Source organism: Phaenicophaeus curvirostris, chromosome 5 (genome assembly GCF_032191515.1).
Source record: "Phaenicophaeus curvirostris isolate KB17595 chromosome 5, BPBGC_Pcur_1.0, whole genome shotgun sequence".
Taxonomy (NCBI): Eukaryota; Metazoa; Chordata; class Aves; order Cuculiformes; family Cuculidae; genus Phaenicophaeus; species Phaenicophaeus curvirostris.
Genome location: NC_091396.1, coordinates 61,467,976 through 61,484,930, shown reverse-complemented (window position 1 = coordinate 61,484,930; position 16,955 = coordinate 61,467,976). Strand labels below are relative to the sequence as shown.

Sequence of the window (16,955 nt, the reverse complement as noted above, 5' to 3'; positions counted from 1 at the left end):
TTCCAAAGCTAGGATCATAAGAATGCAGGCCTGGAAACAATCTTCAGATCTTTAAAAAGTAGTCTGGCTTCCTCCACCGAAGTGGGATCCCTCATGTCTTGGTCACCTCCAATGGGTATTTCTGACCTGCTCTTCAGAATCTGCCATGAAGAAAGGACATTCTCAACATCATTCTAAATATTTGTTAGTACTGACTCACCCTTAGCAGTTTTTCTTAAGGGGTCTTTGCTGAAAAGTAGATGATTTTTTATTTTCCTTTCCCAGGTGGACATGGAAAGGAATTGGTCACCAATCTCTTTGTAGCTGCTTTTTGTGTACTGGAGGACTCTGCTCAGTTTCCTTTCTTCTAATCTAAATAGCATTCTTGTTTTCTAAGCCACTTTCTGTCCTATAGACACTCTCCAAATGGTCTTTCTCCATCTGCTATTTATATGGCTGAGATCACACTTCAACCTAATGAGATTCCATAGGAGGATAATTTGATTCTTTGGTCAATGTCCCCTACCTGCAGATGTCATTAGCCTCTACATATTTATCTTTTCTTTCTAATGTAAGATGGGGCCAGCAGAATGGGATCAGTTACTTCTGTGCACCAGTGTCTTAACTGAAAATGAGGGACAACCATGTAACTTATTTTCATCAAAGTCCTGAGATACTGATGGTGTCAAGACCCCACTTTCCAACAGATGGCTAACAGCAAATTTGTAAATTTACTTGTTGAATTTCCTTTGCTGGCGAATGGTATTAAAATATTCCCAAACCGTAAGACCTTAGAATCCATCTTATAGAACTGCCATTGGAAGGACAGATTGGAGAGGGAGGTGATGTCTCACATGCCACCAAGTAAGCAAAGGAACTAGAGCAAACTTTAAAAACAGTGTGTGGCCTGCTTATGGTTGAGGAATTAGAAACACACTGTATAATTCATTTTCTAATCATCCCTGTTTAGAGGTTTGTTTTTTTTTAAGAGTTTCTTTTTTTTTTCTTGATTAAGTCTGAGCAAAGATAAAAAGGAGAAACTCTAACCCACTACAATGCTGTCTAAATTCAGATGTAAACCCAAGATTTTCAGCCAAGTCAGTTTTTGGTGAAAGAGTTAAACTGAGGCAGTGGCACTTTAATTAAGATGAAGGGTAAGTGTAATCCACTTTGTTTCTGGAGACAAACTGCCTAGTGTGCTGTGTGCTATATGCTATATGCAGCAGTTTGGTTCTGAAAGGTAAATAACTTCTGTATGGTCCTCAAGTAGTCATTTACCAACCAAATAATTGATAAAATGAGCAAGTGAAAGAGACACTAAGAGGGTGTGATCCAATACCAAGCACTGTTTTTTCATAGCTGATTTTAAATCTATGTTATGCTAATGATGTTCATTTGGAAAATGTGTCCTCTCCCTATCTTCTGCTGCTGAGTGCTCTTTTAATTGGATTCAGATGGTTGGACTAAAACAGTTGTAGGTTTTGTGTACAGATGTCCTGTGTGCTCCAGCACTTTTTTTCCTATCCAATTTTTCTAAGCCAAAGTTGCTTTCACTGTAGCTGATGTCCAACCGTTCTTGTGCTCCCACATTAAAGATCTGTCTGATACAAATGAGCTCTGTTCTCCTGGGGCAAATATGGCAATGATCACTTAAACATGCCGGAGAGCTCATCTGAAGCATTACTCCTCTCCTAATCCGCTGGGATGCTGGTCTCTGGTCCAAGTTCATCAGTGAAGGAGTCCATCTCACCAGGTTTACCATTGCAATTTGTCATTCTGAAAACATGGGCTGTTGCCTAAAAAGCTGCTAGTGGAAACATCCTTTTGTTCCAATAGAATGGTGTGAAGAGTTGATATTTCTGAGGCATTTTGACAAAGCAGCTTGTTTTCTGTGTAGTGGTGCTCCTCTCTTATTTTCACCCCTATGCTGGAATTCAGAGCTACCACATTATCCAAGCAGCCTAACTGAACTCAAACTCTGTGAAGTAGGTGGCATTCAGTATGATTAAGTTATTGGAGAGTATCAGTTTCCAGAGCAGTCATTCTAATGCTTTTCACAAGCACTCAGTTTGCTGCTAAGAAGAAAGAGAAGTTGTGATTTTTTTTAATAGTCTAAGGAGAGTTTCTGTAATCTGAGTTGTTATGCTTATATGTACTAAATTAAATTTACTCTGTATTTTCAAGGAAGAAATAATTAGGATGAAAGCCATATATCTTTTAAATAAGTGTCTAATTTCTGCTAAAAATTTTGTCTGAATCTCTGAAAGAGAGCTTCATCTAAGTGGCTGTTTCTGAAAGTAATAGTCAAAGGCTTTTCAGACACCATAGTGATGGGTATGCAACTATTTCCCCAAACATTTGGTGCTATTCAAAATGGTAATACTTTGATGAAGGTTTAGTAAAAAAAAACAACCCAAAACAGAGAGAAATACAAAAGACACAACGAGTGTTGGAAAGTGGTGTTTTCATATGAACGAAATCAGTGCTGAATTTGCATTGTGAAGTTACAGTAAGGCACAGACCCAAGAGGGAAAATTAAAGGATTACTTAAAACCAACAATAAACATGCAAATTAAAAGTAATCATTTTTAAATGAAGTCATACACTATTAAAAATAAGCACAAAATTACATACTAGTTTGAATGTGTAGTTTATAGAATATACCAAATGTTAAAATTGAATGAAATTAAGAAAAACATTTTCCAAAGGCAAGTAAAATATCTGTTTAATTAGATCATAAAGAAAGGAGATTAAAAGTAATATTTTGTGAGACAGTAATTACTGTTTTTCAGAAGTAGTCAGGTTCCTATGTGTTGGTCTAAATTTAACGGTGATAGCAGATCTCTTTGGGGTCTTTTGTTTTGTTTGTGTATTTAATTACTTTAAATCACAACCACTACCTTTATTTTGTTTTCTTTACACTGAACACACTGCATGGCTCTTTGCTCTAATACTCTGCCGGCTCATGAACGCAAATCTGGAAGATCAGCTTATACCCTCTGGTTCTGCGAGGTTAAAAGCCAAATCATTGCAGAGGTCTATACAGCAAGATAACAGGAAAGTCGGCTGAAACCAATGGGAGGTGGGTTGAGGTGCTGATGGGAGCCTGAGATGTAAATAAACCAGATTGCTCTCATTTCCTCTTTCCACTGTATTATGCATTCCTATAGCACTATTCATCTTTATGACAGACACCTATTGCTTTAACTTTACTGCGGGCCACTGAAGTACATTAAAGTGGGCAGGAAATGGAAATAAATAGAGTTCAGTGGAGACTGCAGAATAACTAAACATGCTGCAGTCATTTTTAGTGTGGGGTCATGAGATTTTTAGCAGATTTATCGTATTGCTTGACTTTTGTTAGAAAGATGGGTGCTGTTTAAAAGAGATGCAGTACACATATAAATACACTTATAAAATAAGTAAGAAGATGTGCTCAGATATTCTTTTTTTTTTTCGGACTCTTTGGGATACCAAAGATGAAAGAAGAGAAATTGAGTTGAGTCTCAGATGGGTAGAGTCAGTGGGTTATGTCTGCGTGCAGCACCTGAGGTTGTGGTTAAAAACGGAATAATGGGATCCAAGGTTTGAAGAAATTATGCTAGAGGACAGCATGAGAGGAGTACCACAGTCCATAGGCTTAAATTAATCTTCCACCTAAAGGTAACGAGACATTCAGCTAGAGACGCTGGCTGGAATTTGCCTTTAAAAATGCATCTATTTGTTTTTTTTTAATGCATGTTCATTTTGGTCTCTTTGAAAATGTGGATTGCTTATTCAGAGGGCTTTTTTCAAGGATAGCAAGGTTACGCTGTGAATTCCAGATACCCTTAATCCTTAGGAGATGGGACTTCTGGTGAATTCTGTTTTTGTGAAAGCTTTGTGTGTGTTTGTTTTTCCTTGATTGTTTATATTCTGATAAGATTAAGTCAGTAAATGACTGAATTCACACACATGAGACTTACAGCTCATATTTTCAATCCCTTGAGACAGTCAGCTACTTGGAAACTTTTCTTTAAAAAAAAAAGAAATTAACCATTAGCGCTGGTTTTTTTTTTCCTTGATTGCATTGAGCAGCCTCTGCTTTTGCTGAGTATAGCATTCTCTTTTTATTGTTTTTTTTTCTGGCAATGACTGCTATGTAGTTGAAAGCAAGCATCAACCTTCAAAGTATTTGTCAATATAGATGATATTAGTGGATATTTCACAATGTCATGTAAGATAAAAACTAATTTGTAAGCAGCATGGCAGAAATCTGGAAAGGCAATTAAGACAAAAAATCATTAACATTGATTCTTTTGCACTGGGAAAGTACATTCCTTTCTCCCTAAGCATCCTTTAAAAATGTTGTTTAACTTGGTCTGTGTTTAAGTATATATTTCAGTGTGACATTCAGTGATTCGTCTTCTTTCTTTCAAATTGCCTTTATATCAAGAATTTAATTTAATTCAGAATACTGCTCCAGATACACTCACATTGCAGAAACTAGTGCCAGGCAGAATTGCAGGTAATTACTGAGGACGATTGTTGGCAATTTGACTTTTCATCATTTGTTCGTCATCATTTGTTCACACTCTGTGGATAGTTCCTCGCTGAAAGGATTAGGTTACAAATGGGTGGGTATTACTTCAGGGACTTCTTAAGTGAGAATCCAGATGCTTTTCTGTGTCCTCTCTTCTTGCTTAGTTTGGGAGTTACAAGTCAGTGGCTGCAGGTAAGATTTAAATCTTGTATCTTTGTTTCTTTTTTACAATGGATAAACTCTTTCTTACTCCTTGTTAACTAAAAGAACAATCTACCTGTGAACTTTAAGTACTTGGAAAACTACAGATTGAGCTAAAAGTTCAAAAGAATATGATTTTTAAGTGCAATATCACTGACAGACTGCTTCAGGTTTTCAAAAGTGTTCAACTCCAGCAAGGCCATTCGGTGGTGTGTGCTTTTGAAAACTTTGCTATCATTTTTGTATCTCAGTTGTAGAGGGTTTTTTCAGAGCTGGTGGCCTTTGGCCGCAGTCCTGTTGCTTTGTTTGTAGTTTTCAGAGCAACGGTATTAGGCTGTAGTATTTTACAGTTGTGAGAGGTGGGTTTTGTTTGTGTCCCCCCACGTGTGGCTTGCTAGGGTTATCTGCATAGTTGAAACCCTGCTTGACCCTCACTGGATTTCGTGGGGAGGCAATGCAGTAGTTGAGTTATACATCAGAGAGGGAAGCGTGAATTAAAATCACTGAACTGTAGAGATGATTCTTTCTTTCTGTTACATGTTGCTGGATGTCAGAGCTCCTTTTCTTTTCCCTACTGCTGTTTTCAGAGATAAAGCCTTAAGGCAAACTCCAGGCTAAATGCAGTTGGTGTTGAACTAAATGGGTGTTTTGCTCTGTGTTCTAGTGGCAGCATAATCTCCGTTTTCCAAGTTTACCATCCTGCCTGGTTGAACTTGGTAGGGCTTGCAGGCCACATCCGCGTGCCGCTCTTCATGTGGGCAATTTGCACGTGCGTGTTTAATCTCCCAGCAGCAGTTGGCAAGCTTGTTTGTGCCTGTAAGAACCACTTGCTGAAAGACAGTGGTAAATTCAGGCATTTCAGAAAATTCTTCATCATATAAGTACATATAATTATCTCCCTTGACCTCACTGGGAGCTGCTGGGCTCCCCAGTGCAGTTATCCCTATTGAGACCATTTATAATACCCTTCTAACAGTTCGCAGTGTTTAAATATCTCAAATTTGTATGCAAAAGCTAACAAGCTGAGACTGACATTAGGATTTTGGTTTCTGTAGTGGGAGGGGAAGCTGTGAATGTTAAAGCACCATATTATTTTGCTTATCCTGCTTGTTCAGAAGGTAAGAACAGCATTTGGAAAGTAGGTGTGACAAAGACAGCGTAGTTTGTTTATGCTGTGCAGTAATAAAGGAGTCGTCTTTGTAGCACAGCAGACTGAAGTGGTTTTGGAGCGCTGTTTGGAATAGAGGTTTGTATATGGTATGGAGCTGTAACAGGGATGACTTTTAACTGCTTCCCCCCTTCCATGTATGCCTCTAACACATTTGGTCACTCAAGTTTATTTCTTCCCTCTGTAAAACATGAAAGTGTAACTTCCACCCCAGCCTTGTTAGAGTGTGAGCTGCCAAAGCAGAGTCTCCCTGGGACCAGGCATTGTCACTGGGTAGTAAAACCTCTTTAATGGGGGCTGGCTTAACTTTTAAGGTATGGTTAATGTTTTTAACAGTGACTTGCGTTTCCTCTGCCCTTCACACCCAACCATTAGCCAGGTGTTTTTGTTGCACAGGGCGGAAAAATGAAAGTAATGTAACCATACAGCTGGGCCCTCAGTGAGGTGCTGGAGGAGGGTGGACGTAGGTGCAAACTGAGGATCAGAGAGGCTGGATGAGCTGGTTAAAAGGCTCCTTGTAAGTGTTTGGCAAAATATAAGCACTGGAAATGAGGTAGTGTTGTTTTCTTTTTTCCCTTTACTATAAATAAATTTGGCATACTGTGTGCTTATATGGTTTGTTCTGTGTAATTTTCTAAATAAATCAAACTTTTGGGTTTTTTTTGTTCCCCTTTTAATATGGCATCCACTCGATTTCCTTGTAACTGCAAGATGGGACTGACTCTGATCTGCCTTGCACAGTAAACTGTGTTTATGGAGCTAGAGCTGGGGTCATTAATTTTCTTTACATCAAAAGAAGTAATTTCTTTTAAATGAGAAGCCTGTTTCACCTAGTAATTCGTTTTAATTGCTTATTTGAAACTTTTGACATTTGATAGCGATTTTAAACATTGCCAGATGAGGCTCATGCAGTTGGGACCTGCAGGTGCTTCCCTGTGTGCCCAACTTGGATGAAAGGAGCAAGCCCAGGGTTGTGCCTGGCTGTGGATGGGGAACCTGGTGCTGGAAGGTGCTGTTTTCTGGGGCTGTTTGAATAGAGGCTGTGTATCAGCCTGGACAAGAATTTGCTCAGAGGACTCTCCTTTGGAAAGGTTTCTGTGGAGTGCCATGATGTTTGTTTTTCTTGGAAGGCAGACTGCGTGGCCTTTGTTATGCCTCAGGCTTAATAGTGCTGGCAGCACAGAGTTTTTATAGTTTTAAGCGTAACCAATAGCACTTTCTGCTGAAGGGTTAGAAAAAAGTTTCTGAAGTATTAATTGCTATTTTTCCTGACTAATATCTGTTAATTTAGTATTATCATCTGCTGGGAGGTTTAGAGGGAAAGAATTTTCTTGCTCATGAGGGTAAGTACATGGTGCAACTTCAAAGGCATTTTTAGCAAGATCTAAACCTCAATAAAGAGAAAAGAGACAGAAATTGAAACAGTTTCTTTCACTTGATTTTGTAAACTGGTTCACTAATGTGAATGCTGCTTATTGTTCAGTCAGCAGTAGGAGTAGCTTTCCTTAGCCTACCTTTTATTTTTTAAGTCAGTAAATAAACAATAATTTAGGTTACTGCGGAAAAGCAACTTTTGTTAATGGCCTTAGGCTGTCGAATGATGTGATGCTAGATATACTCACAATGGTTTCTATCAGCTCCGGACTGTGTCTTGTGAGATAGATTGTGAACTACTGCAGAAGCAGTTCAGCAGCTGAAAATACGATAAATTTTGTGCTCTTGCTGCAGAAGCTGAGCAGTGTTTTAGGACTTTGTGAATTCAGAGCAAAGGGAAATAGTGCAGTTGAAAGAGAATAATAAGCAAAGCCAAAGTACCGGTGCCAAGAGTTCTTAAAAGAGTTTTATTGATGTGTGTTATAATTAAAACCAGAATTAGTTAGTTTTCTAATAGGACATTCATTTCCTAGAGAGCAATTGCAGCTTGGCATAAAGTAATACATTTTAAAAAATGACTTCTGATCTGGGGATACCCCCAGCATATGTTGGATGCCTGACTTACTAGCTTTGTGTGCCCTCATTATTAACAAGCAAATTAAATATTTTCAGTTAAAATAATTATACAAATAAACCTTTGGCTGTGCTGTGATTTCATTAAAAAGTTAATTGTTTAGAGAGCTCAGTGAGGATGTGTGAAGCTGGGTCAGTTTTATTGCATGGCATTACTCTTGATAGCAGGTTTACAACAGGGCTGGATTTAATCTCTTGAGTAATCTTTACAGTAGCAGGCTTGGGATGGGAAGGTGTTTGCGTGTTTCAGGAGATAGGTAACTCTATCTCTGAATTGGAAAAACAGACCTGGGTTTTAAAACATCTGGGCAGCCTTAAGATGAATTAGCAAGGGGGAGGGGAGGAAAAATAGCTCTGTGGAAATAAAATTGGTGTTGCTTTTAAATCAGCTTCTTAGTGTGCACATTGTCACACCTCCACACGTGGTTGTAGGCTCAAATCTATTTCTCATCAAAGCAACTCTAGCGTAAGGAATGTAAGATGTGACCATCTGGGTTGCAAAGATCAGAAATAATGGTCCTTGCTAGCAGAGGAGACAGTTGTGGGCAGCACCATGTAAACTGCTTTTTTATGCCGCTTGATTAATCATTTCTGGGGGTGAGGACAAGAAAGCATTTACCAGATCATGCACTAATATTTTTAAAAATAATCTAAAGTCTAGTTTCCCTGGGTTTAAGGAGGCAGTTTGCCTTTGAAGCACATTATGATATTTGTAGGGTCAGCATATCAAATAACGTGGCTCCTGAGCATATGGGAAACACAGGTGTGTTAGATGTCTCAACAGGAGAGTTAAGCAGAAGAACAAGTAGTTATCAAGTACACCACAGCTCTGCTGTTTAATTCTGATGATAGTTTTCATACTGGATCTCATACAAATTAATTCAGTTCTAGTTTATTAATCTGCTATGACCTGCAGGTCTTTTTGGATATTCGGGAGGAAAAAAGTCTGAATTACCAGAACAGATTTAAAGTCCTTCCGTGGGTGGAGAGCAAATCACAGAGAACTTTGGTCTTTTTCTTCCTTTTTGTCTTTCTGCATTGTTCTAACTTGGTGCCCTTTTTTTCCTGCCTTTCTCTCCTTCTTTAGGACCCACGACTATCAGCTTTAATTTTTGACAAGCTTCAAGTGCCTGACTATTTACAGAAAAACAGGAATGAAGGAGAGAGCAGATGTGAAACTTGTGCCACTCACTTGAATCAGCTGAAGCAGGAAGCCATTCAGATGATGCACACCCTCAGTCAAGCTGGCTATGCAGAGGTGCCTGACCTCCCGCTCAATGCTGGCGCAGTGACCAGCATGGTACCTAGGATGGTCACAGTCTCTTCGCAGAGAGACCTGCCGCTCATTGCTGGACAGGTGGGCAGGCAGCCTGGAAAGTCACCGAATCTCTTCTCTGGGGCAGAGAGGAAGAAGGGAATTGGATGGTCTCAAGGCATGGGAGGTTTTCCAAATTCCAGTGTCCAAGTCACAGTGGCTCCCAGCGGTCTCAGCAGTGCTCTGAGCTCGGTCACTATCCAAGCTCAGCAGTACCTTGAGGGCATGTGGAGTATCTCCAGAGTGAACAGCTTTCTCCCTCAGGCTTGTCTAGTAAGTAGTGATAATTCAGATGCTCGTGTTTTGTTTATATATGTGTTTGGATAGAGAGATAAAGATAATATTTGAGATGTATACATATTTATCTTAAAGAGGATCAGTTAATGGTATTCTGAACCGTGTTTCAAGAACTGAAGAGCTGAAAAGGAGCTTTGAATGATGTTCTGTCAGATGTCACAATGAATTTGCTTTCTTATCTCAGGTGGTAAGATCCTTTCCTCAGATGTGCTTTCACCTATTTTAGCTTCGCGTATGCAGATGATGTTATTTGGCTGTCACATACCTGGTGACCCCTTTAGAACAACATAAAAGGCCAGGTTTGTCACATATGAAACTCTTGGAGCTTCATGGGATTATATCAAAGATGAACTTGACCCTCAAGTCTAGCGCTGAACTTCTAAGGCTGTGCTCAGTTCATCATTTGCTGTTGATAGACTGTGATGGAGAGCATTAATCTTCAGGTTATATGTGCTGCAAAACAGTTTGCTGTAAATGAGCGTGTGACTCCAAAGGTTGCTTCAGAACCACATGCCCGTAAATGTCATTGCACTTGGATTTTAAGCAGTGATGTTGATTTTAAATGTGTCCTGTATTCTGTGTGTATTTTAAGAACTCTTGTGGGAAATGAAAGTGCTTTATGTAAGTGCATGCTACCTTTAAAAACAAGTTCACTACAGATTCGTGACTGTCTGTGGAACTGTGCTAAAAGGATGGATGTAGTGACTGGTTTTGACTAACATCTATTCCTCAAACATTTTCATGTAGCAATGAACAGTAATGGTGAAATGTGTATGAATAATGTCATGGTTTTCAGTTAAAGACGTTGAAACAGCTCTTGCAAGACCTGGTATGTTGGTGCTAGACAGCTTCAGATTTAGCATAATGCCTTATGTGCTGTTTTATATAAACATGACCTAATATTACTTGGTAGCTTTAGCTGGTTGAGCTCCAGGTTTATCAGAGAGAAATACTTAAGCGTACTGCTGTATAACATTGCTTTTATAGAGTGGTGGTTGTGTTTCCTTCCAGAAAAGGCTTGGAGAAGCAATTCCTCCCTCGCATAAATCTCTCTCATATGGAAATTTGTGAATGCACATACATTCCACCTTTGAAGGGTCTCTGTTTAAATCCAGGAATCTTCCCTGATGTCAGATCACTCTGATTATATTTTACATTGAGAAAAGGAAAAACCTGGCCCATTCAGCTCTTCATAATTTGAGCAACTGTTGCTGTGAGTGCTTTTCTCTAAAAGCCTCCCTTATATGTTAGGGATCAGATTGGCCAATGTAATGCGTATGATGTTACCTTTTAATTATCTTTTCAATTCTGTGTATATCACAGAAATGTTGAAAAAACCCAAACAAACAGGGAAGCTGCCGGGTTAGAAAGCCTGCACTCTCTGAAAGCAAAAGTATTTCCATTTTTCTGCTCATTCATTGCCTGCCCTGATTCTTGTCCTAAATAATTCATTAACAGCCAGCTCCAGATTTCTTCCTGCTTAACTATGCTGACTGATAGATGTGGTTTTCTCTAACCACTATATTATTCTAAGGTAAAACCGAGTTGCCTCATTTAAACCCTTTGAAGGAAAAACGTGTATAATGCAATAGACCTTCAGTATGATCTAGAAATGTGCAAAGAAACTCAGTAGACTGGAAAACAGTGACCTTTAATGAAAGGACAAATGCTGTTAGACTGTGAGTGTTGGAGGCTGTTTGGATGCGATGCAGTTGTCTGCAAGGGCAGTTTAGATTTAGAAGCAGTTTTTGGAGAGAAGCTAGGCTTCAGTTGTTTTCTCTCTCTCTCTCTTTTTTTTTATTTATTTTCTTTTAATTAATTTAAGTCCAAATGTAGTTACTGAAGAGTCAGTTGTATATCTCTTCTCAGATTGTGCTTTCTCTGTCTGAATTCTCCTGCTGCCTTTTGTATTATTAAGAGCCTTGTGCCTGATGAAGCTATTTGTGTGGGTGAGGCAGTAAGTGCTTCCCCTATGCTTTTCCGCAGAGGAATTGCAGGCGTCGAAGGAAATAGGCTTGGAGCAATTTCAAGAATTGGCTATTACAGCCTTTGCCTAGGAGAGCATCTGCTACAAGACATTCTTGCCCAGTGCTCATCTCACCTCATCTTACAATTTTGCAAAGACTGGGATTCCTTGGCTTGTATTTATTGTCGAATGTGAACTTCTCCCATTAGAAAAGTTCTGTTTTATTTATTTATTATTTTGGTTTTGGCTGTTGTTTTCTGAATTCGGAGACAGTGTTCATGTTTAGATTAGGAGAGATCTATGGATAATACATGCTTTTAGAGATGTCTGTCTTTATTAACCTGTACTATCTTCTTGAATATGAGCTGGCAATGTGCGCTTGAAGCCTAGAAAGTCAACTGTATCCTGAGCTGCATCAAAAGAAGTGTGACCAGCAGGTCAAGGGAGGTGATTTTTGCCCCTCTAGGCTGCTCTTGTGAGACGTCACCTGGAGTACTGCATTGAGTTCTGGAGTCCTCAGCACAAGAAGGACATGGCTCTGTTAGAGTGAGTCCAGATTTGGGCCACAAAGGTGGTCAGAGGGCTGGAGCACCTCCCTTACAAGGACAGGCTGAGAGTCTTGGGCTTGTTTAAACTACAGAAGAGAAGCCTGTGGTGAGATCTTATAGCAGCCGTCAAGTATTTAAAGGGGGCCTATGGGGAAGCTGGGGTGAGGTTCTTTATCCTGGAGTACAGGGATAGGACAAGGGGTAACAGTTTTAACTTGAAAGGGGGTAGATTTAGATTAGATATTAGGAAGAAATTTTTTATGTTGAGGGTGGTGAGGCACTGGCACTGGTTTCCCAGAGAAGTCCTGGCTGCCCCATCCCTGCTGGAGGTGTTCAGGGACAGGCTGGATGAGCCTTTGAGCTACCTGGTTGTTCTTAAAACAAGCGCTGAGCTCCCTGCTAGGAAACTTATCCAAGCACCTTACCTCTCAGTGAATTAACTTGGTGCCGCATATGAAATGAGCGTGATTAATTTTCTAAAGATGAGAAGACGGACACAGATAAAGGCTGGGGTTTGTCTCACTATATTTAGCTGCCAAACAGACAGGTGTTTATTCTAAGTTAATTACGAAGGCTTCCTTTGTAGTTGTGGGAGAGCAACAGGCACCTCCAAGAGGTGCTTTGTCCTTCTCATCTTGGATATCTGTTTTGGCTTCCCTTGTCTGCTGTAGATGCCTGTGGCTTTCTGACGGTGCTAGCAGAGCCCAGGTGGGTGATGCGGCGCAAACTTTCGCTTGGGTAGCCAACGCAGGGTGGTGTGTGCCTTGCAGGGGTAAAACCCCTGCTATCAAACCTCAGGACACCTTGTACCTACAAACATTTCTCCAGGATCTGTATTTTTTATTTATGGTTAGTTTTAATATTGGCAGCAGTGGAATTGTCTGCAGAGAGGAAAAAAAATGACTTGATTTCTGCTCTTCATCTCTTTCTCAAACTCACATGTATCATCTTGTAATGTCACTTATGGTTGCGAAAACACTTCTGGGCTGAATGTTGGGGGTCAGAAGTGCAGGACATTGTAAATTTTTAATATATGTTTGGAGTTCAAGTGTGAAAATCCATTATATAGATTATAAATTTTTTGAACAGGAATGTGTCTTCCAAGCATAGTGTGGGTACTGCTCAAACCAGAATAATAACCATAGGCTTCGGGAGCTGTGAAGAGGAACAGTAATTAAGGATCCAGAGGAAGGTCCAGGGAGGGGAAGACTGGGATTGCAACCGAGGTGCAAAAGGTGAAGATGTAATCATCTGCTTTACCCAAGTGGCCTGTTGTGAAAAATTACAAAAAATAATCACCAGTAGCAGTGATAACTACTCTGAACAGACATCTAGCACTGGAGGGGAGAGCTGGTATAATTCTCAATAAGGTAGTTGATTTGCAGTGGACAACTGACAACTTTAATTAATAAATAGTTTTATATTGATGTTTTTATTTCTACGCCTGTCTAGTGAATATAAGGTTATTCAAATGAAAAAACATAACAGTGTTCAGCATTACCACTCAGTTAAACACTGAACCAGAGGAGCAAGGGGAGTTTAGGCTTTCTAGACGTGTTGGAATCTGAGAGGTGGAAAATTAAAACCACTGAAAATACCTTGTACGTCTGCTAGAAGTATCTGCATGTATTGTGGAAAATAGAGTTCTTACTGTATGCTTTCGATTGCCTGCGCTATTAGTATGCAGTGTTATGTACTGCATAAAAATGGTAAAGTAGCCACGCCATGTGCTATAAAGACATCACAATGAAATAGAGCTTGTTTTGCAAATAGCTTTTTCTTTCATCTTATGCAAAATTAAATCCTTGCCACACTGTATTTCTAATTCGCATATATACAAATGGTACTGGTTAATAAGGAAGATATTGTGGCTCCTTGAATATTTACTAGTTTCTAAGTTATTTTGAAAAAACATTAAAAAATGCACCATTAGGAAATTGTAATAGTTGGAGCACTGGAAAATTGAAAGTGACCTAAGTAAGACTTTTAAAGCATATGTATATGTGATTGTAAATTTATCAGTAGACAAATGGATGTCCTTGGGAGTATTCACAAGTTTAAAGTTAGGTATAAGTTTACGGTCTGATTCAATGAGGTTCAGAGAGACAGGGTTTGCCCATAGCATGTGTGAATATACTCTAAAGTTAAAGGAGTTATGCTCATTTGTTTTATGTGAGAAATCTCTGGAAGTTATTTTAGCCACAATTCAAGCTTTCCTGTAGTTCTTAAGAAAAAGTCTACTGCTTGCAGTAATGAAAAACACATGAATTCATCTGAGGGTAGTTCAGCTTCTGCTGACTTTCCTTAAATCCTCTTTGTTTGTTTATAGTAAGGATGACTTACATGTTGCTTAGAAGATGCAATAAAAAGCTGACTGTGGAAAACAGAAGAATGACAAGATTTACTTTCCAGCATTTACTTTTTTACTTTGACAAATGTCATTCCAAATGGATTTTAAAATTAATTTTTAAAATCCTTCTTGATAGCTTTCTCAGTGACCTTTTATTAATACAATATGTGAAATGTATTTTGTACTGAAACAATTACAATATAGTGCTTTGTCCGTAAATCTTGTCTGTGAGACATCTGGATGACTTTGAGCTTTGGAACATTTCTCAGACTCTACATATGAAATCTTTGCTCTGCAGAAGTCAATAGCAAGCCCCAGCCAGACAGGTGGTGGCTCTGGGTTTGCTTAGAGGCTTTTCTGTTTTCCCTTTACCTTTAGTTGTGTTGGTGCTACTGCTCTTGGACAGGAAGTACATAAAGGAAAGGGAGTTGAGAAGAAAACCCCAAAACAACTTCAAAGCTAGTGTTGGTCATTCTCTCTAACAAGTCTGGACAACAGAAGGAAACCTTTTGATCCAAGTTACGCTATTATGGGAAAAGCATTTAGTAATACATGGCCCCCATGGAAAAAACTTCTCCTGAGACTTTGCATCTCAGCTATGCAATATTGCTTTGCATTGCACTTAGCAAATGCAGAGGGAGGGACGTGATGTGGGATGATGATGCTGCTACCAGTGCTTTGCCTCCAGAGTCAGTGAGGCTTTTCCCCAGCAGCCAGGTAGCAGACCAGCTTAGAAGGTGTGAGCTGGAAAGTCAGCCTTAAACACATAGATAAAATTGTAGCCCTCTGGTTTAGTCGCCAAGGATTTCATACTTGTTTTCTAGATAGCCACCACTGCATGGTGCTGAGGATGAAAATTAGTTATTTTTTAAAGTATCCCCAGGTATCAGAATGACTTGCGAAAAATGTTAAGAGTTGACAGGAAGGATTTGGGCTGCAAGATGGAACTGAGCATTTTCTTAGGTGAGGGTGTGGATAACATCTCTTTACATTTTGTGTTTGCCACTTCTGCTATACTACTGGTTTTACAGTGTGGGACAGGATAATGATTCTCAGGACTCAGACCTTATTGTGGTTCAAATTGCCACCTGAAAACAGTTCTTTTGATCCTTCAGCCCCCTAGGCTAAGCAGTTGTTATTACAGCTCTTACAGGGAAACAAGTCCATACCTGCCTTTGTTGACAATTGAAGTCAGTGAGCAATAATAAAGAATGTTGGCCCAGACTTCACCTGTACTCATCAAGGGTAGATTTAAGACAAGCAGACTTTAGAGATTATGTGCAAATGATAATCCACAGGATTTACCTTAGGTCCAAAGGTCATTCTCTCATCCAGCAAGTGTATCATAAGCCTCACTAAGATAAAAATTCTCCCCTTTTGTACTCTTGCCTTCAGAATAGTTTTTTTTGATGTGGCCTTTCCTCTTCGTTCAACTCACTTTCAGCTTCCTTTGCTTCCCCCTAGTCCATGTACTGTGCGTGTGCTCCACTGTGAACTCACCAGTGAACTGATTGTTCATCAATGCATTCCATGCCACCCCACCTACGGAAACCACCTTAAAAGAAATGGTCATATATTATGGCTGGAGCTCAGAAGCATCATCCAAAATTTGAGAAAGACTCTATATAGCTGATGTAGAAGTGCTTTTACAAGGCTACTGTTGTTCTGCACTGGTTGCATTGGCTGTTGAGTGTGAGCTGCAGCTGAAACCCTTTGGTTTCAGAGGTTAGTGTTGCAGAGAAACCAGATAAATTCAGGCTGAGCTCAAACCTTAGTTGTGTGTAGGCTAGTGGAGAGGAAGTCTTTTGCAGTGGTCTCTGTATAACACATGGGAGGAACACGTTTGCGTGGCTGGATGCAAGTGTGAATTTACCTGTTGTCCTGCCAATGTAAAGTAGAGTTGAACATTGTACACTGTTTGGAAAATGCTTTGAATTTAACATTTTCGACATAGGCTGTGTACTGGGATGGTGGCATGTTGAGGTCATGGGACTCTTGGTAGTGAAGCTGTGCACACTGTGAGCATTGCCAAAAGCATCTCTTGTTGTTTTGTGGCATGAAGGGTTGAGCATCTGGCAAATATTGATGCTCTTTGTTACTTGCAGCCAGAGTCCCTGAAACGCTCTGGTTCGTCTCTTCTCAGAAGAGGTTTAAAAAGCATCAATAGAAGATGTATCTTCTTTTCTGTTTCAGCACTTGGGAGAGAATTTATAATGTATAGATAGAGTTCATAGATGTTTCAAGCATTTCATATGTGTGTGTTTAATGGAATGGATTGCTACTTTACTGAACATAGCATCAAATCAGCTCTGTTAATTGAAAAAGATTTTTCACATTATTGCTAATGATGTGACACAGTTTTGCTAGAGATGGTGCATAAAATAGTGCTACTTGAAATGACATTAATGTATGCATTTAAATTCCTTTCTTCCCATTTACGTGCATTATTGATTTTATTTCATTGTTGAGGAGATAATGGATTTATAATTAGAATACAATCACCATAATCAATGATGAGATTATTAGACTTATAAATAGAACTTTAAAACTACGATGAGGTAATTTTCCAGTGTAACGAAGGATCAATAATTAGAGGTTTGCT

The 16,955-nt window shown here is 39.4% G+C and overlaps 1 protein-coding gene across 2 annotated transcripts in view; it reads left to right on the top strand.

Annotated features, from left to right (window-relative positions):
- The window catches only part of KIF26A (kinesin family member 26A), a 103,188-nt gene that overhangs the window by 27,089 nt on the left and 59,144 nt on the right, over nt 1–16,955 (top strand). For both annotated transcript variants that reach the window (XM_069858972.1, XM_069858971.1), the window contains exon 3: nt 8,965–9,465. In XM_069858972.1, the coding sequence (XP_069715073.1) occupies nt 8,965–9,465 (501 nt within the window). The remainder of the gene's footprint in view (nt 1–8,964; nt 9,466–16,955) is intronic.